At 40.2% G+C, this 27,735-nt stretch overlaps 2 protein-coding genes across 3 annotated transcripts in view; both read right to left on the minus strand.

Moving 5' to 3' along the window:
- SLC5A3 (solute carrier family 5 member 3) overlaps positions 1 to 21,799 on the minus strand; it is a 34,431-nt gene extending 12,632 nt beyond the window's left edge. The window contains exon 1 of one of the 2 annotated variants that reach the window (XM_082840313.1): positions 1,730 to 2,288. The gene's annotated coding sequence lies outside the window, so the exon portion shown is untranslated. Of the gene's footprint in view, positions 1 to 1,729; positions 2,289 to 21,705 lie in introns of those variants that run through there. The other variant, XM_082840312.1, reaches the window with a different exon arrangement.
- The window catches only part of MRPS6 (mitochondrial ribosomal protein S6), a 65,500-nt gene extending 43,664 nt beyond the window's left edge, over positions 1 to 21,836 (minus strand). The window contains exon 1 of the mRNA XM_082840314.1: positions 21,706 to 21,836. Coding sequence (XP_082696440.1) covers positions 21,706 to 21,750 — 45 coding nt within the window. The 5' untranslated portion in view covers positions 21,751 to 21,836. The remainder of the gene's footprint in view (positions 1 to 21,705) is intronic.
- Between the last annotated feature and the right edge of the window lie 5,899 nt (positions 21,837 to 27,735).

A 27,735-nucleotide genomic window follows, 5' to 3' on the forward strand; every position in this document is an offset into this window, starting at 1 on the left:
ACTAAGAAATGCCCACCATGACACTGCCCTTTCTTGTCTTAGTGTGGTAGTCTCAGATTGGAAAGGCACCAAGGTCTTAAAGCACTTTGGGGGCGGGGGGATGACACTAATTATTCATAATAAATAAGGACACCAAAATGAATCTTCAAATACTGTGAATCCTGAGAGTAATGTATTTTATAGCCAGTTAGGGTCCTGGACAGAACAGGTATTTACTAAGTATTATCATCTACCCCCAAACACAATACCAAGTACTGCTTAGTCTGTGCAGACTACTGTTACAAAATTTTCCTAAATTCCTACTACAAATGTACATCTGTGCTAGTCATCATACATTAACCTAGAAATTGTGACATGACTCCTGCCCTAAGGGGAAACAAGATGTTCCACACAAAAAAACTAGGAACATACCTAAACAACCCTAAAATTTTACTCTGCTAGCTAGAAGGAAGACATTGAAAAGAAGATTTTTTTAATGTTACAGAAAGTCATTTCCTTCCCTTCCATTTCATCAGGCATTATTTCCAAGAGAACCTCTGAGATGATAAAGGCACTGACTCAAGGTTTGATTTTGCTGAATAATTTTTCCTTTTAATGCTTTCTTGTTGAAGGGTATACAGAGCAAGGAGAGGAGGAAGAAATAGAAAATTTTTCTGGAAGACTGAAAAATAACGTCATTATTATTATTATTATATCTTCCAAACCTAAACAAAACAGACATCTATAAACCATTAGATAATAAATTGTCTTCAATAAGTCAATCAGATCTTTTCAGTCCTGGATTAAGAAAATCATTGAAAAACAGACATTTAAATTTACCTAAAATTGAGTTTATGAATATGACGGGTTTTCTCCTGGAAAAAGAGACAAATTCTGAATCTTCAAAGTTATTATAATTGGAGCTGAAAGACCAATATGAAAAACATTTTGTTATTCAACCTAACGCCTTCCACATGTTAACTCCTAAAGTGATTTCTCCTTTTGAGATAAGGCAACCTCAGAGTGTAATGTTTTTTTATGCTTAACAAAGCAGATGCTTTTTGATGAATCTAGATACTTTCCTTCAAAAATCATTAAGTCCTATAAATGATACTAAAAGCCACCTCTTTTCCAAATAGACCACAGTACTAAACACTTAACAACAAACCTCTTACTGGTAAGGAAAAGAGCTGGAAATAATGCTTAAAGATAAACATGCTACCGAATTAGGTTATTAGGTCTAATTAATAATGCTGCCACGTAGAAATGTCTTAAACCCATCTTTATGCCTTTTTAAGCATAAAGCACTACAACAATTACACCAAAAAAAAACTGACTAAAATCTTTCCTCCTAAAAGCCAGTGTCAATAATGACTGGCATGAGTAAAACTGCCACACACAAAAACATAAAATACACTAAAAGTTGGTATTTGTATCACTTCATACTTGCCAAAACCTGAAGCTGCTTGTATTTCTATGACTACTTTCTCTCGCCCCCAAATGTTCAAGTTATTAAAAAAAATACTTGGACATTATTTAGGAAGAATTACCTAAATTTTTAATAAAATCTAATCAGGTGATTAATAAATATTAATTATTTAAAAGGGTACCTGTAACATTTCAGTATAAGGGTTAGGTCCTCAATTACAAAGAAAACTGTAGTTGGCAATTAGGAGATCCCTGCCTCCAACAGAGCTCCCACTGCCATCCAACATCCAAGCCATACCCTTGCCATTTTGTTCCAACTTACACACAGATAAGCCTAGCTTACTGGTCAGAACGGCCATTTCAAGTGTCTCTCTTCTCAACAGCAATACTTGACTATCTGTCTCCTCAAGAAGGGACAAACACCCAGAGTGTTTTTATTTTTGTTTGGAGGGAAGGTGGAAGCGGGTATGTGTTGTAGTGGCTGCTGCAGCAGCCTATTTGTTCGAAGAACAGAGTGCTCAGAAACAAAACAAGCCCTTCCTTCTCCGATCACCAGGAAGCACTGCTAAAATAAACAACACTGTTTCCCATTGTCAAATATGATGCAAGTAAGATATCCAAGCCATATTCTGCTCCCTGATGAATGCTTACACTGGTCTAACCCCTAACTTCCCTAGAACAGCTGGCAGGTAAGCTAGAGAGAAAAAACGTTGGGCCCACAGGAGAGGCAGCAGGACGACACCAAACACTAGCTCAAGGCCGAGTTCTCAACTCTTTCTGCCCCCTCAGATCCTTCAAAAGCCACTGCCAACAGTCCCCATCTCACTGGATACCATATCAGTCTGTGGACAGATTTAAGATTTTTCCAACTTAAACAAAAAACATCCAGAGACCAGCACCTAGTAAAGACTGGAAAAGGAAACAAAAACAAAAACAGATCAAATTAGTTTACAGAAGGATATAAAATACTATAATACAATGCAGCCAAATTTCACATTCTAGTCATTAAGAGAGACTGTCACAGGCTTTCAGGAGATAAACTGTGCAATTCTTAAAAAATGGTTCCAAATAAAATATACAAGTTTTGCATATTTTTTCTCACTCTTTTAAAGAAGTAAACATTTCTACAACAAAAATATAACGAACACTATCCAGAGTTCCTTTATTGTTAGAAAGAATATACATGGAAAAATTTTTTCTCCAGCTAAAATGAAATTTTTTAATTTATGTTTTTATATTTCTAGGACTAAGCTGGTTTACGGTTCAGATAAATCCCGTAAGTGAGAAAGGTGGGACAAGTAATAAAGTAGGTATAGTAATGATAAGTATGTGGGTTGGCTCCTTGGTAGTGCATTTTTAAGAAAATGATTATTTCTATAGTGAGAGTAATAGACGTAGAATGTATAAAGAAACGGTCCCCTAGTTATGATGGCCAGTGTAAGAAATTTAGCTGATTTCAATCAAACACAAGGGTGTTGTGAAACTGAGAGACTCTCCCCAACAGGAGGGGGCTTCTGTCTCAGAAAGCAGTGTTTTGTTGATAGTTCCGCACAAAATTAAAATACAATCTTGGTACATGAAAGTACTATTTCATTTACTTGGATGAATTAAATTACAGTTAAAGAATTAATCCAAATAAAGAAGTGTACACAAATATTTGCTGTGTTTGAACTAGAAAGAGTAAAATAGGTAAGACCAAATTTAAATCAGCTATTAAACCCCTTCAGGTAATATAATCAAAACATAATTAGTTAGGACCAAATCTAACATCTCTCTTCTATTATCTAGGAAAAACATATAGTTTATCTTCCAAACTAGGAAACTATTCTGGGACATTCTGTAAAATCCAGGATGTATGGTCACTCTTAAAAGAAAGTCATTTGCCATAAAAACCAAACAAAGAACAAGAAAAACAAACCTTAAAGCCATCAGGGCTGCAAGTCATAATAAACTCAATGAGGCTAGTGAACTACCAAAGAGTAGAACAAAGTGACCCTCAAAGTGACCAAACCACAACCTTTTTAGCTTTGGGGTCGATTTAAAAACCAAACATTCAAAAGGACAATCTGAATAGGCAGAGCCCACTACTGTCAACAGCAGGCTTGCCAAGTCTTGCTCATTTTGATCCAATGGAAAATATTCCCTTTACTAACTAGTAATTTAAGGGGTACAGAATACACCAACACATCTGAAAACTTACACGTGTAGGTGGCATGGTCAAGCAAGCAGACGAGCTTTGAAGGGCTGGGGGTCCAAGCTCTGTCACTTCCTAACTGCAGGATCTTAGGCAAGTAACAATCTCTATGAGCCTCAACTGTCTCATCTGTAAAATGAAAGCACCATGCAGCTCCTAATGGTTTAATAAGGAATAAGTAACACCTAGAAAGTGTGCTGCCCAGTGACACAGGCAGGTGCTCAGTAAACGTCACTTCACTGTCTACAACTTGCATAGACTGGAAGTGGTGATATCGGCGCCTTTCAAATTAAACTGTCAACGATACCCCAGGTGTTTTAAAAGCCTCATAAAAGTTTATAGATAAAAAGAACTAAATAAAATAATGTATTAAATATGCAGTTCTCTCACGAATATTTTAAACAGGCTCCCAACCACCTCAACTATTAGCTCCTATCTACATCACTTCATTCAAGTTAAATACAAAAAAACTCACTAAATTTATATAAAATTCTACTTATGGACTTTTCAGACACATTTTCACTTCTGTTATCTTGATTCAAAGTCCAGCAAAGCAAACTCCTCTAGTGGAATAGGTTACTGGCGCTTGGTATATACATACTCATAACAGGGCCTTCCTCAACCCTTGCTTAACTTTAAAATTGTAGAACTTGGCTATGATAGCAGTTTATCAGTGACACCAAAAGGAAAATGAGTGTTTCTAATACAACAGATATGAATTCCAGCCAATTTTAAATTACAAGTGGAGCTGAAGACATGTAATCATATAATAGTCCCTAAAACATTTAAGGAGCTTGCCCTTAAATTTCTTTGGCAAAACATTTCTACTATACCTACAATCTTGCTATTCAAGTTTTTGGAAGTATGTAAGAAATGTATGAAACCGTGACTGAACTCAAATGGCATTCAAACTATATTCTGAGGGTTCCTAGATGGGACATGGGGGTGTCCCATCACAGGGGTGGGAAGTGAGGCAGAGTGAACAGGGATTTAAGCCCCCCTCCAGCAACCCTCTACCAACCAGAACGGCTCTACTTTTAGCAAATTATTGGGGGTAGGGGGTTAGGAGGGATGGTTTCCCATGTAAGTAAGCCATTTCTTCAAATAAAATCTTATTCACCTAGAAAAGTTCATAAATCACTAGATTTATCATTTCATCCATATACACACATCCCCCAAGATACAGTCATTTAAATTTGCTTCTAAGAATGTAGAAGTGTGGCTCACCAGGGGTCTTTTTGGTTTTGTTTATTTTTCGAAAGAAGTCTCAGCAATGAAGACCTTTTGGGTATGGGGGTAAATTTGAAACTACCACTGGTTTCAATATTTATGTGGATGATACCAGAACATGTGTATGGAGCAAACTCCAATAATCTACATTTTTTGAGAGAAATGAAAATGTAAAGTAACGGAGTACAAGAGCCTATGATACCATATCATGTAATCCCAATGACTAAGCATTTTGTGTTAATTTTTATGGGAAGAATTCAAGAGGCTCAGCACTATTTGCTTGCAAACGACTAGTTATCATAAATGAGTTATAAATAATGGAGATAAAAAATAACTACCTGGCACTAAGTCCTAACACCTTGTAGGTACTGTGCCTAGAGTGCTGTATGCATTACTTTAATCCTCACAACAATTATGGGATAAGTACAATTATTATGATCATTTTACACACAAAACTGAAACCAATGAAGTAGTATAACACCCCAGGATACAGTTATTTGTGTTTACATCTGGATTTGCACTCCCATCTAGGTTTAAATTGCTTCTTCCCTTAATCACTATGCAATACTATCTTTCATAAAAAGGACATTTATTAATAGAAACAAACAATATTAGTAAAAGATCATTCAATATCACCCATGTTTAAAAATTTTGAGTTTGCAGAGAAAACAACTGAGATGTATATATAACAAATGTTAACGAAAGTGACTGCAAAGAGTGTACAGGATAAAATCCAACTGAAGTATTTATGTATGATCATTTGTGATGAATATATGTATGAAGAAAACGAAGAGATTCAAAACAAAAAGTAGTCCCAGGCACAGGCTTCTCATATAAGTAAAAACTGAGCAGGAAATTCGGCTAGAAGATCAAGGCTCAACCAGCTTCTCACTCTCCAAGTCCAAGGCTTTTGCCTCCATTCTCTTTTTCAGTGTTAGAATTAAAAAATTAAGTCTCAAAGTCTATTCGACATCTGACCTTGTTACCACAGGCTATATGAATCTCAGCCTTCCTTCATCTGCTAACTCTTACATCCTTAAGACATTAGGTTAAAAGAACTGGCTATATGATCTATAGATATGAGTTCTCATAGCAAGATCTATGGACCACTGTCCTTACTGAATGAAGAGTTTGTAACCACCTACCCTTTTCCTTGGGAGTGTGAATACTTTGGCTGACCCCCTTAAAGCTGTTCCATTCTCAATCTTCCTCACCTCAGAAAATGGCGACTCCATCCTTACTATTGCTCAAGCCAAAAATTATCAGTCATCCCTGAAGGTTTGCTCACTTTCTCTCTCAAGCCACTCATAATCAATCCATTAGCAAAATCTGTTAGCTTTCTCTCAAAAACTATATCCAGAATCAGACCACTCAGAATCTCAACCACTAGCACCCTGCCCCAAATCACCATTCCATCTCATCCAGTTAACTGCCCTAGCCTCTTAACCTGTCTCCAAGCTCTGGCCCTTGGCCCACTACAGGGCATTAACACAGCAAGCAGTCACCTCTTCACTCACAATGCACAATGTACCAAACATGCCTCGGGACCTTGACACTAGCTGTTCCCTATGCACCCCCAGATTTTCACAAGACTTGCTCTCCTCTCATTGTCTTTGCTTAAAAGTAACTTCCTAACCATCTCAATCTCTCCTTATCCTGCTTTATTTTTTTCCACAGGACTCAACACCTTCTAACATACTATACAACTTCCTCATATTTACTGTCACCTCATTACCAAAATGTAAATTTCCATGAGGGTAGAGACCCTAGTCTCTGATGCTCACTGATGTGGGTCTGTGTCTAGAACACTATCTTGCACACTGCAGGTGCTCAAATGTTTAAATAAATGAATCAAATATTAATGACTAAACACCTGATCAGGAGTGTTAAACTGGGCTTCCCTGGTGGCGCAGTGGTTGAGAGTCCACCTGCTGATGCAGGGGACATGGGTTCGTGCCCCAGTCCGGGAGGATCCCACGTGCCGTGGAGAGGCTAGGCCCGTGAGCCACGGCCGCTGAGCCTGCGCGTCCGGAGCCTGTGCTCCGCAACGGGAGAGGCCACAACAGTGAGAGGCCCGCGTACCGCAAAAAAAAAATAGAGTGTTAAACTTCCAACACTCTATACAATTATCAACAGTGGGATTTTTTTAAAGCAGAAAGAGAAGGCAGATTAAAAGGCCAAGAAGAAGTAAAGCATTTCCTCCCCTACCAAAGTGATTTGCAATCTGAAACAGCTCTAGTTGAGTGTAGAATGATAACAAGACAAATCAGACTAGGCAAGCATGCTGCCCTTTGTTCAGATAAAAATCTCAAAGGGCCGTGACATAGTAAAAACCTGTACCTGGAGCCACCATCTCATCCTCCCTACCTACCTACTTCCCTTCATTGTACTAACTCCATTTCAGAATGTGTTCCAGATTTTACCTCTTCAATTGTCAATATCCATTTCACAGTGTGCAGTGATACATGCTTCGTGTATTATGGTTGTTTCCATGCAGTCAAAAAGGACAGCCTGGTGTGGGCAAGCAGCACTTCGCTCAGCTCACTCTATACAAATTCAAGCATCCTGCTGATGTCAACGCGTGAAGAACCTCTCCCATCTCTGCCTCTCCATTACACTTGAAGAATTAAATGAAAAAGTTACTTTAATAACTAGCGCTTACCCCAACATGAGTGCCAGGCACCATTTTTAAGCTACATGTACCAGACCATTTAATCCTCACAAAATCCCCAAGAGGTAGGCATAATTACCCCCAAATTTACATATGAGAAAATTGAGGACATATTACAGAATTACTAAGGAAGTCCAGAACCATCCTCTGTAAAGATGAAGAATGTATCCTTTTACAACTCTCCCCAGGAAGGTATACATAAAAAAGTGGAAATAAACACAGGTCAGAAAAAAATCTGCTCATCGATACAGAATCACCTTTCGTAATCCCTAATGAAGTAATGTCCCTAGGCAATGATTACAATGCATGCTAGAACGCTTAGGTGAAAGAAAGTTTGATGGGAACTTCAGAATGGATGGATGAAGCTGTCAACACCTACACCCATCAAGAATTAATCTTATCTCTAAAGGCAGACATGAATGCTATACCCAGGAACACTTGCAAAAACATCAAGTAAATACAACCTGTGGATGCTTGGATTCAGATTCAAGCAAATCAACTGTAGAGAAGCAACTGAGACAATTCAGGGCATCTGAATATGGATATTACATGTTAAGGAATTGTAGTGAGGTAGCATAAAGGCACTGTGGTTTTTTGTTTTTGTTTTTTAAGCCCTTACCTTTTAGATACATGATAAATATTTATAGGAGAACTTTTATATCTGCATTTGCTTTAAAGTACTCCAGCAATAACTGATTCTGAATCATCAATAAATGCTAAATCCAGTGGAAGACTGCTGGAGAAAAGAATACTGAGTCTCAATCAAGTTTGTCACTCCATAAATCACTTAATAATTACTAAAGGAAAAAAGGTACATTTATAATGGAGCAATCTGGTGGATATCACCTAAACCAAATAATTGTTTGACATCCCCAACAGTGGGACAAACTGACATCCCTATGTAACATTCCTGCCAACAATGTTTAGCCTAATCTCTCATCATGAGAAAGCAGCTAGACGAATTCAAATTGAGGGATTCTCCCGACCAAAGGGCCTGGACTCTTCAAAGTGACACTGTCCTTAAAGACAAAGGCTTGAGAACTGCTCTAGATCAAAAAGACTAAACAACCACCAAATACATGAGCCTTGACTGAATAACGGACTGAAGAACTAAAGGATAACACTGGAATAACAAGGTAAATTAGAACACAAATTGAACATTCTATAACTGTATTGTACTGATGTCAAATCTGAGTGTAATGGTCATGCTATGGTTAGGAAGAAAGTCCTTATTCCTAAGAAAGGCATGTCAACAATGCCTGCAACTCTCAAATGATAAAAAAAGAGCCAATATGGCAAATTAGTGATCTAGGTGAAAAGCATACAGGTGTTAACTGAATGGTTCTTATACTGGTAACTCTTCTAAAGGTTTAAAATTTTAAGATAAATATAAAATACTCCAGCAAAAAAAATAAATAAATAAAGGGAAGGGGTGGTGGAGATAAAGCAAGAGTGGTAAATGGTGATAACTGCTGAAACTGGGTGATGGGTACAATATGGAGATTCGTTAAACGAGTCACCTTTACGTATGCTCGAGTCCACATCTTAATTCTCACTTCTATAAAATGAGAAAAACATGTACCTCAAGCCAAATTCATCAAGATAGATTACTAGATAAAAGTCCTGTGGAAAAAAAGTAAGCATTAAACTGTCATATACTGTCAATTCTTTCAGGAAAGCTTGAAGACAACCTATAAAATAAAAGCCTGCTGAATTGAATGCCATGTTAATATAACCACTCCAAGACCTCTGCACTCATCCCTGCTCTTCTGCCCCCAGTTAACGGCCATGGCTCGCTCCCTCACTTTAGTCTCAGCCTTGCCTGAGCACTATAACGAAAATATAAGGCCACATTTGTCCCCTTATCCTGCTGTTTCTCTTCACAGCATTTGCTAGTTTGTCTCCCTCATTAGAATGTAAGCCCTATGAAAGCTGGAACTTTGTCCTACAGTTTAACCCTCTGTTCCCCAAACACATGGTAGTGCTGGCACCTACTAGGCACTCAAAACAGGTATCCTTCAGTCTAAAGGGATTTTATAGCTCTAATAACAGTACAGTGTACACTGTTTTCTACAGATGCAGTGATCAAAAGTATAGCTTCTAGTTTGAGACTGCCTTTAGGATCCTGACTTGGCCCCTTACTGAGCTGTGTGGTCCCAGGTACCTTTCTGCTTCAGTTTTTTCATGTGTAAAATGGAGATCACACTATCTAACCCTTAAGATGGCTGAATATTCAAGGGGTGGAGGGAATACACACACACACATATATGTAACACACACACACACACACACACACACACCCTGCTTAAACCAGCCACTAAGAATTAGGTATTACAAACCGTAAGATTTACAGATCTCGGACATCCAACCAGGTCAACTTGGTGGTTTACCGTCATGTTTTCTGTTCTCATCCTACTTGGCTCCAATTTTATGTTCCTAGAAGAACAGAGGCCAAGAAGTTTCTCATTTTTCCATGAGACTGAGGCCAGAAAATGTAAACACAAGAGTCTTCCTGGTAGACCAGATTCTAATTCTCCCAGGAGGCCAAGTCATAAAATAGAAGATCCTGAAATTGGGATGTTTCCTCAGGCAGATACTTTTGGTTAGAAAATTTTAAAACCTTCTCATCTTCTCCAAGGTTTAGGGAATACAGAATTTTCAAGAAGTAAACAATAGGACCACGAACAGGATAACTTTAACAGAATTTGGAAGGACTGGAAGAAATTATGCCCTGAACTGAACCTAAGAGGTGAACATAAAACTGAGGCATGGTTTTGTAGATTACAAACGCAGCTGGATTTTTCTCTTACATTTCAAAGACAGAACTAGTAGACTGGTATAAAAATCCAGAAAAGTAAGATCAGAAGTGCTTTCCTTGGATGTCAGAAGGTAGGAGATGTTGAAATTATAAGTAGCTTCCAATTATTTCATCCTAATCAGATAAAATATTTAATAAAGGAAATGATATTAGAAGGAATTTCTTTTCTTCACTTTAATCTCCTTAAACTGAATTTGCATAAAATCCTGGCCCTCAGTCTATACATAAGAATGGCATTCCTGAGACCAATCATGCTACTAGTCTGGTGGACTAAAGATCATCCCTGATGGAAACTCAGTGTCTAAGGTTTTCAAGGTAGTATACTTCACAAAACTGCTTTCTCATGTAACTGCCAACAAAACAGAAGGCAAGCAGTATACCAGCACAAAAGAATGACAATCAAAACAACCTACTACTGGGTCATATATTTACTTAATAATGGTTGAAGCAATTTTTTTAAAAGGACACTTAAGTACACCTTCCCTGCAACATACGCCTGGCAAAGACCTTACCGCAAAATTTCGCTTTTTATTCAGCAGCAGAAACTCACCTTGAATCCGAATCAAAACCAGTACTGAACAATGTCTTATAGTCATAATTTGCACACAGGACACCTGAGCAACTGAAAACAGGACAGGTATCTGGGACTTTGGTCCTCCATCCTTCTAATACAAGCAAAGACTACACATGGGTCCCCACACAAGGACCTTCCCAGCACCTGAAATCCAAGCTCAGCTATGACCTGACCACCACACAGTCAATGTGTTCTCATACTGAAGTATATCCACAGCAATCTGGCTGTTATAGCTGCACTTGGGTTTCTACACCTGACAAAATTAAAGCATTATAATAGGCAAGGTAGGTGTCAAGGAGACACTGAAGTCTAAACAAAGACAAAACCAGGAATTTTTTTTTTTTTTTTTTTTTTGGCCACGCCACATGGCTTGTGGGATCTTACTTAGTTCCCCGACCAGGGATCGAACCCTCGCCCTCAGCAGTGAAAGCACGGAGTCCTAACCACTGGACTGCCAGGGAATTCAGAACCAGGAATTCTTGATGCTAGGACAGAAGCAGGGAAATGCCACTTTATGAGCACTGGGAGCTCCAGGTCGAGGTTTTAAGTCCCTACTTTCACTTGCAATTCCATTTTTAAGCTCTCATCCACATCAACCTCTACTGAAATGTTCCCAAAGTGGGTAAGGATTCCCTTAACTAGGGCACTGTAATCATAATAAAAATGATGGGGGAGAGGGATGGGAACAAATCAACTGTATCCTGGACTTGAAAGGTAGGGAAGAACAAACTGGACCTGAGTTTATTTGCACTTTTGCTGTTATGTATCTGGAGTGAGAGTGGGGAAGTAATAAAGACAAAAAGGGCAAGTCAGTCAAGGTAATGACTTGGCTTCCATTCCATGGAAACATGAAGCCTGACCAAAAATTATAATATTGTATCATCCTCTTGTTCTGTCCTCTGACTAGAAGAGCACCTAATTTTTTTCATAGTAATACTATATTCCAAGGATCATGTGTCATATAAGCTAATGTGAATTTCACAGATATACCCTGAGCAAAAAAATGTCATTTTCTAGATAAAGCAGTCTTTTCCAGGAAGCAGTATTTCAAACCTGTGAGGCTTTAGTACAGTGGGTGTAAACCATGCTTAAAATAAGCAATCACCCAGACATCTAAAGAAAAAGTGGACTATGAATACCAATTTCTGACAGTTCATACTAAGTCAACGCCTCAGTCTTTGTACAGCTCTCTGTACGTACACTTAGCCTAAATGGGCATACATAATCCACGAGTCCAGAACTAGAAACTGATACTACTTTTAAGACATGAACATGTCTGCCATTTACTAATTATAAGTCCTACTGTAAATCAATGACCAATTAACTAGATGGTTTCTGTCAATGTGTGAGCAGCAATTTTTGTAACCTAAATGCTAAAAGAGTTCTAAAGGCAATTAAGGATGTCTTTAAAGAACATCTCAAGCCCATCATCTAAATCAGAAATTACAAGATGGCAGCCATACCTGACCAACAGATACATTTCCTTAGGTCCATGGTGCTTAAATATTTTTAGTTGCGACATCTTAAAAATCAGACTTCCTGTAAAATCTGGATTTCTGGCTAAGAATAGGATAGAAAAGGACAAGCTGGCAAAACCTGGCCCACACTCCCCATGGCAATAATAGACTGTAGTGGTAAGCACCAGCACCACAAGTATGTGTGCACCCACACACACGTACAGACACACACACACACACACACACACACACACCTACCTTCCCCCCACCCCTAGCAGCTCTACCATTTTACCACGGGCCCACCTAACTCCTTTCAGTCTTGAATTACAACACTCCAAACTATGACAAAATAAGGCTGATTCATACTTACCCAGTTTTTAAAACACCGTAGTCAAAAGAATTCAACATATAACCTTTCCATTTCTTAGGCAACTTTGTTAAACAGCTTTCATTAACTCATGAATATATTTACACTTCACATTGCCATCTCCAAACACAATGAAAATGATTTCAAAGTTAGCAGCATTACTATTCGATCTTCTTGGTCACATTCTTGTTTCTTCATCCACTATTATACACTAACACACACATATTTCTCAACCCTGCTTCATACAGCACCCAATGCCCTACATCACCCAATATTTCATTATGCAGCTTCAGAGTAAAATAATCAGGTAGAAAAAAAGTCACAAATTAAGTCTGAAACAAAGTTGGACTTAAAAAACTGACAGTTAAGTACACATCAATACAATATGTGCATTCTCTTGTAAATGGTCTTATTTTTGACTTGGATCACAGGTACCCCTGGCTTACAAGACAATTATTTAAAAATCAATCAAGCGTGTTAATGAATGTTAACATGTTAATGTTAATGAAACATATACATTCCAGCAACATATGCTATGTTTAAAAAATAAAATAATACTGTTGTATTTTAATTCCTTTGTAAGAAAAAAATCTGTACCAATAGGAGTGGAAAAAAATCTCTCAAAATCAACAATTAAAAGGAAAGATGTAGTTTTATAATACATAGCTCCATCAAAAATGAAAAGTGAAATACTAACTGAAGATATTACGTAGCAGCAGAAATCAATTAGGCTATGATCTATCTGCTCCATGTATTGATTTTACTGAAAAAGGGTCATCCCTAAAGATTTAGCAATTGGCAATTAGCAATCAAACATTTACTGAAGATTAAAATACTAAGTTTTCCATCCACCTGCCTCAAATCACCTGGACACTTAGCCTATCTAAAGTAATTCTTTTCTTTAGATTGTTCCCTGTTCTTCACTTTTCCCAACCTTCTCACTTAAAAAACACATTAAACCTAAGTACTAGTTATACAAGGTCAGATGAGAGAGATGAACACAAAGCCCACTTGCAAACAGTTTAGTTGTTGATGAGGAACCCCACTGCACTCAGACTGGGAAAGGCCAGTAGCTACTGAATAAACGCTGCACATCTGTCTGACAGAAAGGCCATTCCAAGCAGTGGAGTTCATTCATGGGCTCCCTCACACACACATTCTACGTTTCACGGATGCAGAAGCTAGACCTTGCTTAATTAGCATGCAAGCTATTATGCAATAGGGCTCATGTTCACTAATACAAAAATTTCTGAGCAAGTACTATATTCCAGGTTTGATTCAGTCTTGGATTCTGGTAGCTTACACATAACAAAATTTATCTTTTGGAGTCTCTTCATTAAGAAAGTGGGAATAATGGAAAACTACACAATAAAGTTTGATAACTTGCCTGAGATCACAAAGCTACTTTAATGACATACTGAACACCTACTACCTCTAAGGTCGTGTTACCATTTTATCTTCAAAGACGCTCCAACTGAGGGATCACTCCCGTCTTACAGACAGAAATGAGGATCCAAGAGGGTTAAGATTCCTAGTGTAGGTGCCAGGAACCAAAACCAGGTTCATTGTTTCTAAAGCTCTTTCTGTTGTCCCAGTGTCAGTTCTTTGTTTATTCCAACATAACACAACCAGGATCTTCATTTCGGATCTTAATTTCTTCCATTCATTTAGAAAACAAAAATCGGAGCACTTATTGAAGCAAAAGCCTTTGTATCCAAAACAATCATATACAAAAGTAGTAAGTAAAAAAGGGATTAAGGCTAAAATAGGAAATCAAAAAATCATACATACATAACATTTTATCTACATTTAACACATAAACGTATTTGCCAATCTTAATATGGGGTCAAGCACTTGGAGAATGGGATTGATGATGTGGAGCTCCTTGCTGACCGAAGTTTCTGCTGCTTGATCTAAACTGTACCTATAAATGCATCATCTACAATCTCCATTCCAGTTTCATTAAAGTGGAAAGCTTTAAGAAATCTTGTAAAGCAGTCTACATACAGAATCATCCTGGATTATTGTTATTCTTCCTCCAAAACTTTGGTATTACAGCCATATCTAATTCTATAGCCGTTATTTTAGTGACTCACCTTTATCAAGTTTTTCCAAAGAATCCAACTTGGTTTTCAGGAAAAAAAAAAAAGTCTGCATTCATTTCATCAGTTTACATATTTAAATTATTATAAAAGCAAGATTACCTGCCATGAAAGAGTCTTGGAAACCAACACAACTTCTGATAAGCATACAATTCTCTCAGTGCAAAGTGTACTGACTTGAAAGCAACTTACTAGCACAAGAGGTCAGCATGCTATCTCACATTCAAGAACTGTTTTAGACAGATAGAAGAGGATTCCCCATAAGGCAGCTAAGTGAACATCAACCTTGTGTGCAAAGCAGAGCAGAGGACAGAAATGAAACAGACCTGACCCTCAAGAACATGTAACCTACCAAAGGAGATATGAAACATTCACCAATTAACTGTAATACTAAGTAGAAAGTGGTCCATGTGATAAGACACAGAAACACACCATGCAAGTCCAAAGGAAATATTATACTCATAACAGTGCAGGTCCTCAATATTTGTTTCATGTACCACATGAGTTAAAATGAACTTGAAGCATGTTTTCATGGAGATGATGGGGTAATACAGGAGGGCATTCCAAGAAAAGCAGTGTGACACAGGCACCGAAGGAAATAAAAGGGAATGGTATTTATAGGGATCTACAGCAATTCTCTTTACTTAGTACTATACGAAATGGAGAATGAAAGAAATTGAGAGATGAGGTTAAAAAAAAAAAAGACTGGAGTCATATCACAGGTGGCCTTGGATGCCAGACTTCATTAGGAATATCTTTGAAAAAGAGCACATTTCTGAATGTGCTGTAATTTGGCAATGGTGTTGACACAATCAACTGATATGGGACGGTAATGATGTAATCAAAAAGGCATCATTATACAATGCTTTGTGACAATGATTTGTGTTATTTCCTTAAAAATGCATCCCAATTTAATTCTTTCAAAGTATCTCAAGAACTTATATTCTTGCACTCCAAAAAGCATATTTTCAGGCATTGATTATCCTCCCCCCAGCAATATGTTAGAGAGACCACCTAAGAAACTGCAAGAATCCAAGCAAGAAACATAAGTAGTTCAGCTAGGGCAGAGAAGAGACTATATGGGATTGAGACTGAAGGAACAAAGAGTTGGATTGGTTCAGCCACATGTGATAGAAAACAAAAGCTACAAACAGAAATAAGTTAGACAAGTTTTGGGGTAGGCAACTCATTAAGTTTGAACCACATTGAGTTTGCAGACCCAAGGGAACATCCAGGAGGCTATAACCAGCACAGAAGAGTACAAAATGCCAGAGTTCTTGACTTGTTACCAAAAAAAAGGCAAACCATATGAAGGTCAAACCACATGAAGGCAAAGGTACAGTATATAAAGAAGAGGGAAAGGAAGGAATCAAAGCAGAAATCTCAGAAAACAGCACTGTAAGAAGCTAAGAGAAATGGTGAACCTAGGAAATCATGTGTCTGTAAATAAGGGATCAGCAATTTTTTTGTAAAGGACCAGATAATAAATATAAACAAATGAATAGGGTTATGTTCCAAAACACCTGCATTTATGGACTCTGATATTTGAACTTCATATAACTTTCATAAAATACTCTTAATTTTTTCCCAACTATTTAAAAATGTAAAATCCTTTCTTAAGCTCACAGACCATACAAATGCAGGTGACAGGTTGGATTTGGCCTGTGAACCATATAGTTTGCCAACTCCTGCTCTAAGTACAACAAGGATAACAGGACTGGATTAACTGTCTTTTTCCGAACTTCTGAGGGTAGTTTTTCCTTTAGATAAATTGAGAACTTACCAAACATTCATTAAATTTGAATGATTTCTTTAAATCTAATTCCTTAAATTTGATTCCCCTAAGAGATTAACTACATGTGTTGGTAACATTTCTTGTTGGTTTAGAACTGCCTTCCACTAAAAAGATGTATTCCTCATCTTGAACAGACAAATTCTACCTGAACTACAAATACAGTGAAGGTACTAGATGAAAAACATTACTTCAGAATTTCCTCAATGCTTTCACACTGTTTTCTTTAAAGTGATTTTATAATCTAAAGGTAAGAAGATTCAACAGCAGTCTGCATCTGAAACATGTAGATTCTAAAAAGCAACAAACAGCTGTACTGAATGTGTGAGTCACGAATAACCAAAGAATTTAGTGCAGAATGTCAAACTTCTGACAAGCAGTCTTCATACATACAAACCATGTCTGGTGAGGAAGGATTCCTTACCCCCAAGCCACTCCTTGTACCTTAGCTGTAAGCTCAGGGGCAGGAACAGGACTCCTTCTTCAATCACTTGCTGCGGCAATAAGCTGTAACCCAAGAAAACTTTAGTACAAAGTGAAAGTACAACATTGCCCACAAGGCTCAAGTCTTTCGTTACTGGATAACTATTTTAAGTTGCCTGATTTCAAGTAGACAAAACACAAAGGGTGATTATTAAAGATACAAGCTAAGCTGTTAAGGGAGGGCTCACAGAAGGAAAAAGAGACTAACTTAGCCATCTGACAACTAGAACAAATATGTTTCCATTTGAACTTCTGTCTGTCACCAACTGACAACAAAAGTATCACTAGCTCCTAGTTATCAAATGTTGCCAAGCAAGTCAAGCTACAATGACCTACGGTTGGCCAGTTCCATACTTGAGTTCATTATTAGACCCTATGCCTACAAAAAGTATCTAAAATGCAAACATTTTGTAGCAATTACTTTCACAAGATCCTAAACTTGGGACACAACTCTAGAGTACACAACTTTTGCCAGGTTTTCTAACCCAAAAGGCTTGACTGAGGAGAAACAGAAGAGACTCTTCACTGCATTATCAGAAAACCTACTGCTTTGCAGTTTTAGGAATATCACTACACTCCTATTTCTAAACTTATAAAACCCAAGTCATAAATTAAACTCAGTACATCGTAAAACTCTTTACTTACAAAGAACTAATTCAATGTTATCGTAAAATTTAAAATATAATCTGATTTTCAATGAAATTAAAAATGAAGGATATTAAACATAAAATAACTTGTGAAATCTCTTTTAATGAAAAAGAATTTGATTTCCAAAGTAGCTATCTACTTTTATTCTTATTTGAAAAATTATGCCAGAGGATATATAAATGCTATTTTATTGTACATACCTATATTCACTTAGAATTAAACTAATTATTATTAAAACCATTAACCTTTAATTCTTCATGTAAAAATTCCTAAGTAGAAATGAGAAAACTTCAGGAAAAAATATTTTCCCAGGGCTTTCACAACTCTAAATATGCCAATTGTGATCATCCTCTGGGCAAACGTGCTAAGACATGATAAAGTGTTCCTAAACTAAGTAACCAAAATATATAAATGTCCTGCATAGATCTTTTCTTAACCTCGAAATTCCTCTTCCTGAGCCTATCCCAAACGTAAAAATTTTCTACGAAGTTCACACAGCTTTTCAACACAGTGTGTGGCTTTAAAATTCAAAAATTGTCTTTTCAATCTATCTTTTACCTAGCTGAAATGAAATACCAATGTGTTAAATCAAATTTCAAAGTGAAATCAAAGGACAAGCCATTTCTCAAACTCTCAGGGGACCTCAGAACTCAGTGTCATATCTCACCTACCAAATGCAAGACCCCTCCTCCTCTATCTACCTAAACATTCCCACTGCAAGAGGTCAGGGTAGAGGTGGAGAGAAAACTCACCATCTCACAGGCAATTCGTTACTTTTTCAGTTGTTAGAAAAGATTTTCCATATGCTGAATTGAGACTGCCTGGAACCCTGCAGCTTGTGATCTTTCTTCTACAGCTATGTCCTTCCATACTACAGCCTTGAAAACCGTGTTTGCCAGAAAGGAATAAAACTCTTACGATGCTGACCGATGACAAGACTTTTCAATACCTTTTTATTCTGGAGACACGTCTACCTAACAATCTACAACTGGTCTAAGCAACCACCTTTTCAAATGGCTTTAGTCATCACCTTTAAAAGTCTGGTTTCACAACATCCATTACTCTACCGCATCAACTTTCAGAATTAACCACATTTATCTACTTTTCACACTAAATTAAAAACAGGGGGAATACAGAAAGACAACTTTACATACACACGTTTTAATAAAATTCAAGCTAAATGGTACCTGCAAATAAATTTCTTCTTGGGAGGGCTGGTATCTACATTCATTAGTACACAAACTTGAAAGCGCAACACAAGCAGCGATTCATTATAATGGACTTCCAATTGCAAACTAAGAAAAAGAACTGAAACTTCTAAGTGACTAACACACAATTGTATGTAGTTCAATAAAGATTCATTCTATATACTACACCCTGAAATCTTCCAATGGGGACTCCCACGAGAGTCTGTGCTACAGTGCAGTGGGTCTTTAACACAAGAAATGCTTGAGAGCCTCAACACAGTACCTGCATCTAAAATTTTAAATCTCTTCTATGCTCAGTTTTCACCATAAAGAGAGGAGGAATGCTCTTCAGGCCTACAGAGTACCACAAAAAAGAAACAGGAAAACCTCTCTGGGAATCCAAGAAAAGACTGCAACTTCCACATCTTTTACAAGAGTTGTCTAACATTAGAATATTTCCTCAATTCCAAGATACATAAATGATCTGAGGAAGGTGGGAAAGGAAAATAAGTCATCAAGGGGTACACTAAGAGGTATACATTTCAGAATCTAAAAATATAAAAGATATGCGTCTTAAAGTTGAGGAGTTACATAGAATAGGCTACCTGCAAGCGGAACTGCAAACCACTGCATATTAGAAAGAAGGCTTCCCCAAAGCCTGTCAGAGATATCCAAGCTCATGGTGGCATTTTTCATTCATTTCCCCCAAAGTATGGATCTTATTTTAGGATCCAATTTCCCCAAATGGAAAGCAAGCAAAACTGTTCAAAACCAGTAAGTCTTTGTGTTTGTTACCCATTGACAACCTACTCAAAAACAGGTTTTATGAACAATACAAAAAGAGAAATTTTTTGTTGTTTAATCTTACTTTATTTAGGTCAAGGATCTCTTCAACACAACTTCATCATTGTTACAATGTCCTTATCTGTAGCCATGGAGGCCTCCGCCTCCAGGGAGGAGTTCACCTTGATTATTTGCAAAGGGCCCCTGCCCAACCTCGCCAGGATTTCAAGGAAGGTTAATTGAATTATTATTTTAAATACACTGTACTATGTGGCTTATCTGAACTGGAGTAAAAAATGTATGATCCACACCAAAGACTGTGAATCCTGGTTGTTACAGGATACAAAAAAAAAAAAAGGAACACAGAGGAAATACATTTAACTAACATACTTGAAGCTCTGTTTACAAATGTACAGTACTTGGCAGCTATGCTAAAGACAAAGAAGAGTTCTGAATTTTCATTCCAAAGGTTTATGGAATGAACAAATACTATGTCTGTACGTTGACTCAAATACATTGACTATTTAATGATACTTGTTTTCTCCCTAAAACAAGGTGAAACAAAAGAAATTTCAGTATCTCCATTTCCCAGGTTCTGACAGCTCCTAAAACGCATAACTTAAAGGGAGGACTTAAACTGCCACATAATTTTAAATGTTTCCTTTTTAATACTGTGCTTTTCTTTTCTTCATTGTTCCCATTCTCTTTAAGCAGTGTATTTCAGTATAGAGAGAAGAGGGCCAAGAAAGGGGCAATACTCAGGAGGCTAAACAATGCAATCTTACCCTCCCCCAAATTCAGGGAGAACAAGCTTGGGGACACAATGGCATGCCTGACCAGACTCTCCAGACCTGATCGAGAGACACTGGTGTCTTTTCCACTTTACAGTGTGCAAAGAACGGAACGATTTTCTAATGCTCTGTGATTGGCAGCGTTTCAACAGCGCTTGGACCAAGACCCCAGGCTTAACTTCCTAACAGCTCCTTTTCAAAACTGACCCAAAACATGGAATGTGCCCAAGCCTCTGGCGCTGTAGGAAGCTATCTTCCCAAAGTTCGAACATCGAATTATTATCATTTTTATTATTATACCTGGAAGGGAAGGGAGGGAGGAAAAAAAGCACACACCACACTCTACGTTACCGAATTCACGTAAGAATGGGGATTTCGGCGACGGCTTGAGGAGTACCTGACCCAGAACAGAGAACGAAGAGCTGCCTCCGGGCCGCGGGTCCCTGTCCTCGGCCACAGCGTTACCTGGAGTGAACGGACTGCAGGATCGCTTAACATCCCTCCAAACCTGAAATCCTCTACCTCAAGAGCAATCAAAAGCAGAGGGAGCCAAATTTCTTCCGGAAGGCGCAAAAAAGGCCACAACTTGGATGAATGAAACTGGGCTAAGGGCACCCGGAGCAGGGCTGTCGCTGAAGTCAGAAAACGAGAAGTCAAAGATTTTTTTTTTGACGTGAGAGCCGGTTCTACGCGACCGTGGTCCAGACAATCGCACAAACACGCTTTGGAGAAGGTTTTATTGAGCGCGGACAGTTCCGGGGCGGCCGGCGGAGGCGAGGCGGAGGCGGGTGGGCGGCGGAGCTGGGCCGGAGCGGGCGGCAGCGGCGGGGCCGGCGACGAGGCAGCTTCGCGACGGCGGGCGCGGGACCCGGGCCGGGGCCGGGCGCTGGCGCGTGTCCTCCCGCGGACCTTCCACTGGACTCCCGCGGGCCGCCCCGCCCCCCGTCCCCCGCCCGCCCGCCCGCCAGCCAGACCGCCCGGCGGCCGCGTGCGAGGCACACCCTCCCGCGGCCGCGCGCACGCGGCCTCGCCGGGCCGGCCGGCCCCACGCGCCCCCTCAGCGCGGACGCCCGCCGCCCGCAGCCCGCGGCCCCGGCCCCCTCCGGCCGCGCGGGGAGGGCGGGGAGGGCGGGGGGCGGCGGCCTAGCGGCTGCGAGGGCGCCCGCGCGGGAAGGCGGGTTCTGAGGGGAAGGTCACTTACCCGCTGCATGGCTTTCAGGATCAAAGCCAGCTCGTAGCGGGGCATGCCCGAACACGCAGCTCTCGGCTCCGAACCGAGCCGGCTCCCGGGACGCAGGAGGGCGGGGACCGCACGGACCGGACAGGATGCTGGGCCGGAAGGCTCCCAGGCGGCGAAAGCACACTCCGGCCGAGCGAGCCCGGGCTTTAAGGCTCTGGCAGCTGCGCAGACGGGGCGCCACGCCCCCACAGCGAGCCACGCCCCCGTAGGCCAAGCCACGCCCCCTCTGTAAGGCGGCTGCGCCGCCCCCCTCCACAGCCGCGCTCCCCGCCGCCCGCGGTCCCCGCCGGACCCCCCACCCTGGCCCCGCAGGTGTTGCGCGGGGGGAGGCACCGCGGGTTCGGCCGGGAACCTCCAGCGCCAGCCGCACGCCCCCTCCAACCCTGCCGCCGCCGCTGCCGCCGCGCTTGCTACGTACAGTTCTCGAACCAGCTGGAACTTTCCATGCCTTCCGTCTCATCCTGGGCGGCGGGCGAGCCTGCGCCCCCGTGTGCGCGTGCGCTGCGGTGCGGTCTGGCCCGTGCGCGCGCCCCTACCCCGCGACTTATCGGCGTGAGGGGCCTGCTCCGTGGCTGCGCTGCTCCGTGCGGGATCTCGGCCGGACCAGGGGCTCTCTCCGCCCCCGGCCGCGCACCTGGGTTCCGGAACGTTCCCGCTTCTCTCTGCGTCCCCCACCCGCACTCCGCGGGGGATACAGGGGCTGGGGGGCCGGCTACCCCTCGCGCCCTTGCCCACAGCTCTCCGTTCCAGTGCGGCTGCTGGCGCGGCTTCCCGGGGCCCCTTCTGCGGCGAAGTGGGCGCCAGGCGCAGGCAGTGGGCCGCCGGGTTCGGATCGTGCCCGTCCCTCGCCGGCTGCCTGACCTTGGGCAGGCTCCTACAAAAAGGGGATGCGAAGGGCACCTACTTCCCAGGGCTGTGATGCCTCTGAGTGAGTTGATGCTCTTAAACCGCTGAGAACGATGCCTGCACAGACCGGCATTTGTTATTCTATGAGCACGGCCTGACCCACGTGCTGTTGCTAAGGATAGGCTAAGACTTTGGCGCAAATGTTTACTGGGCGTTCATTTAGAGAACCAGCTGAATGCTTGGAAAGCCACTTAGTAACTGTCCAGGATCGTGCGTGCCCTGGAAGGAGTGGAGCCTCATCCTGTGTACCCCTTACCCCCTCAAGCACGAACGCAGAGGTCACCTCCCTCCAGCCGTTGGCAGTACTCTCCCTGGCAGGAGTTGTACTAAATGCATTTGTCTCCAGCTGCACTCTTTAGAGTCGGAGTCCCCTGCAACTGTAGCCTCTGCCCATGCTTGCCCCATTAAAATGGTCCGTAGGCGAAATGTTTGTCAACTTTTAAGTGCTTTAATAATAGGTAAAACTTACTGAGCACTAACTATGGATCAGGCACCACGCTACGATTTTTACATTGCAATGAGGCAAGAACTATTCTTAACCCCACTTTAGGGATTTAGAAATACAGACACGCAAAGGTTATGATAGTAACAGAGACAAAGTTTGCATCCAGACTATGGAGACTGAGCTCATACTCTTATTCAGTAGACGTGCTGTGTGAACCAAGAACGAGTCCCTTTGTCACCTTATCCAGACACCTTTCTATTTCTCATCCCCAACCTCCCATCCATCACCAGAGATAAGGATGGTTTGAACACAAACTCTTCTGTGATACCTGGATTTTAACATTTTCCTTTCGTGGACTACACCACACATATTCTTCCAAAGAGAAACCATAGAAGTATTAATACAAATTACCTGGTTAGTGTAATTTCGCCTTTGGATATAAAGAGTAGATTATTGTAAATAAATAAAATAAGGAAGTAAGGAATTTTCTGGACCTTCAGAAGTGAGTTACAGGTTTCCCAGGATGGTCCCTACTTCAACTGTCCCTCCTGTTATCAATCATATGTCCCCGTTTGAATGAGAACATGTGGACCCCAAAGGAATATGCTGAGCCAAAGACCAGGGCAATACCAAGAGCTGACTTCAGCTTTTAGCATTCCACCTAGGAAGCGCCACAGTTTCCCCCAGTGCCCAGGGGTGAGTGAGAATCTGGCTGCTGCTTCTCCTCCTCCCTCTAACCTGAGAAGTAGCATAAGGAAATTAGCCTGATTGCCTAATGCTTCAACACAGTCAGCACCCCCAACTCTCCCAAGCTGGTGGCTGCCTGAGGGCTCATTCCATTTCTTCTGAAAAGGAGAAAATGGAACATTGTACTCCTTTGATTATTTGAAATGCTGATTAAAACAGGCCTTCTGCAGTGAAACTTGTAAATAAGGAAGTATCCCATGTTCAGTAGCTGTTTACTGTTCCATCTTTTGTTGTTGTTAATAAACTTTACACCCCTTCAATTTTTTTTTTTTTTAAGCACAGCTGCAGAATGCTGGCGGGATCATTTAAAAATAATAATAAAATCATAGAGAATGCTGCTGCGAATTTAGTGTCTTCCTACTGTAACTATAAATGTAAATTCACCAAAAAAGATTTTTGTGCAATGTATAGTCATCATTTAGAACTATAAAATATTTCTTCAGGATCCAGGTATAAATTTTAAAAATTGCTCTGATGCTTAAGAATAAGCTTAACCAAAACGGTGAAATATCTGTATACTGAAAACTACAAAACACTGATGAAACAAATTAAAGGAGACACAAATAAATGGAAAGATATCCATGTTCATGGGTTGGAAGAATTAATATTGTTAAAATGCCAATAGTTCCCAAAGCAGTCTACAGATTCAGTGCAATCCCTGTCAAAATCTCAATGACAATTTTTAGAGAACTTCTTTAAAAGAATCCTAAAATTCATGTGGAATTTCAAAAAAAACGCTGAATAGCCAAAGCAATTTTGAGCAAGAAGAACAAAGCTGGAGGCATTATAATTCCTGATTTCAAACTGTATTACAAAGTTATAGTACTCAAAACAGTACTAGCATAAAAACAGACATACAGACCAATGGAACAGAATAGAGAGCACAGAAATAAACCCACACATATGAGATCAATGGATGATTTTCAACAAGGGTCTAAAAATACACAATGGGAAAAGGATAGTCTCTTAACATATAGTGCCGGAAAAACAGGATATTCACTTGCAAAAGAATAAAATTGGACTTGTCTTACACCACACACACACACACACACAAATCAACTCAAAATAGGTTAAAGATGTATATATAAGACTTGAAACCATAAAACTCCTAGAAGAAAACGTAGGGAAGAAGCTCCTTGACATTGGCCTTGGTGATAATTTCTTGGATATGACACCAAGAGCAAAGATAGACAAATGGGATTGCATTAAACTAAAAAGCCTCTGCACAGCAAAGGAAATAATCAACAAAATGAAAAAGAAACCTACAGAATGGGAGCAAATATTTGCAAACTATATATCTAATAAGGTGTTAATATCCAAATATATAAGAAACTCATACTATTCACAGCACTAAATAAATAAATAATAACCTGATTTTAAAATGGGCAAAGGAACTTAATAGACATTTCTCAGCAGAAGGCATGCAAATGACCAACAAGTACATGAAGAGGAGCTTGACATCACTAATCATCTAGGAAATGTAAATCAAAGCCGCATTGAGATATCACCTCACACCTGTTAGAATAACTATTACCGAAAAGTCAAGAGACAACAAGTATCGCGAGGGTGTGGAGAAAAGGGAAACCTGTACACTATTGGTGAGAATGTAAATTGGTGCAGCCACTATAGAAAACGGTATGGAGGCTCCTCAAGAGATTAAAAATAAAACTCCCATATGATCCAGCAATCCTTCTTCTGATTATATATCTAAAGGAATGAAATCAAGATGTTAATGAGATATCTGCACTCCCATGTTCATTGTAGCATTATTCATAACAGCCAAGACAGGAAAGCAGTCTAAATGTCCATGAGTGGATAAAGAAGATGTGGTAAATGGGCCATTATTCAGCCTTTAAAAAGAAGGAAATTTTGCCATTTGTGACAACATGGGTGAACCTGGAGGACGTTATGAAAGTGAAATAATCCAGACACAGAAAGACAAGTACTATATGATACCACTCATATGAGGCATCTAAAATAGTTAAACGCATAGAAGCAGAGAGTAGAATGGTGATTGGGAGGACCTGGGAGAAGCAGGGGAAAGAGGAGGTATTAGTTAGTCAAAGAACACAGTTTCAGTTCTACAAGAAAAAAAAAATTACTCTGTAATTTAGAGTCTCCTAAAGATTTGATATGGTATACGTTTAAGATTTGATTAGCCAGAAATTATAATACATTTTCAAGTAAGTTTTTATGAGAGGGAATAGAAAAGAAAAAATAAGAAGTCAAAATCTGATCCTATTTCAAAAAAGTAACCTCAGCTTATGCCCTACATAAGTTTAATCACGTTTACCCTTTTATTTTATATTACAGTATCATGAGGCTTGACCTTGAGTCACACTAGATCATTAATTCTCAAAGATATCTCAAAAAGAGTCCTGTATCTCTAAATACAACCCTCAGAAAGTGAAGAAATGTGAATGTTTTCAATCAACGGAGAAAATAATCCCGCGGAGGAATCAAGTCATATTTAAGGCTGTCAATCATCACTCTCATCAGCCTATCACCTTCTTGCTGATGAAAGGGAGCCACCATTTCCGGCAAACGTGAGCTCCCCGTCCTGTATCTCACTTCACCAAGACCTGAGATTGTTCCATCGCTAATTGCTCCCAGAACATGGACCTGTAAAATCCTGTTTCTCTGCCTGGCTGCTCAGTACGCACCTTTGTTCCTCATCCGATGGCCCACACCCAAGTGACAACATTTCACACTTATTTTGTTTTTAAATGATTTACCAGTATACCGGTGGTATTTCCTAAACCCCCTACCCACAGCCTTGCCCACCCTTTTAGATCCTTTCAGCCTTGTTGATTTGCCTGTGATTCTTTCTGTCTTCTCAGCAAGCCTCTAAGAAATATCTAGACTAATCTTTACCGCTCTCACCCCGTCAGCTTGCATGTGCTATTGGTTGTGTGCCTTGCAGAATGAAATCCTGTGTGCTACATATGTTGTTAGGTCAGGCATTTGGGGAGTTCCCTAAACATCTTCCTCTCTTTTAATTCCCCAATTTCCAAGTTTTGTTTGTTTGTTTGTTTTTGCGGTATGCGGGCCTGTCCCGTTGCGGAGTACAGGCTCTGGACGCGCAGGCTCAGCGGCCATGGCTCACGGGCCCAGCCGCTCCGCGGCATGTGGCATCTTCCCGCACCGGGGCACGAACCCGTATGCCCTGCATCAGCAGGCGGACTCTCAACCACTGCGCCACCAGGGAAGCCCCCAAGTTATTTTTTTAATCTTGAAAAAATAAGGGTTTTTTGGGGGGTGGGGGGGTGCAGCTCAAATTTGGGCTCCACTTATAAGAAAAAAAACAAGATAAAGCAAAGTTTGCCTAAAATGGAATGTTCTCTTACTTGCACCCTTGCCTACCCTCGCCTGCAAATAAATTATGGGATGTTTGTGAGAGATGTTCTCCTTACCACAATATCTTATTTTTTAGGAAAGAAATGCTTAATGTATTTTTTAACTTTATGACTTTAAAAAGACAAAATACTTCCTGCATCTCCACTTACTGAAGCAGTTAGTTTTTCTTCTAACATTATTGTGAAGTATCCCCAACTGCCTATTGCAGGCCCAGAATTGTTCTCTCTTTTTTTTTTAACATCTTTATTGGAGTAAAATTGTTTTACTTTCTGCTTTATAACAAAGTGAATCAGCTATACATATACATATATCCCCATATCTCCTCCCTCTTGCGTCTCCCTCCCACCCTCCATATCCCACCCTTTAGGGGGTCACAAACTACTGAGCAGATCTCCCTGTGCTATGCAGATGCTTCCCACTAGCTATCTATTTTACATTTCGTAGTATATATAAGTCCATGCCCTCTCTCACATCGTCCCAGCTTACCCTTTACCCTCCCTGTATCCTCAAGTCCATCCTCTACATCTGTGTCTTTA

This window comes from Leucopleurus acutus, assembly GCF_964270905.1.
Source record: "Leucopleurus acutus genome assembly, chromosome: 5".
Taxonomy (NCBI): Eukaryota; Metazoa; Chordata; class Mammalia; order Artiodactyla; family Delphinidae; genus Leucopleurus; species Leucopleurus acutus.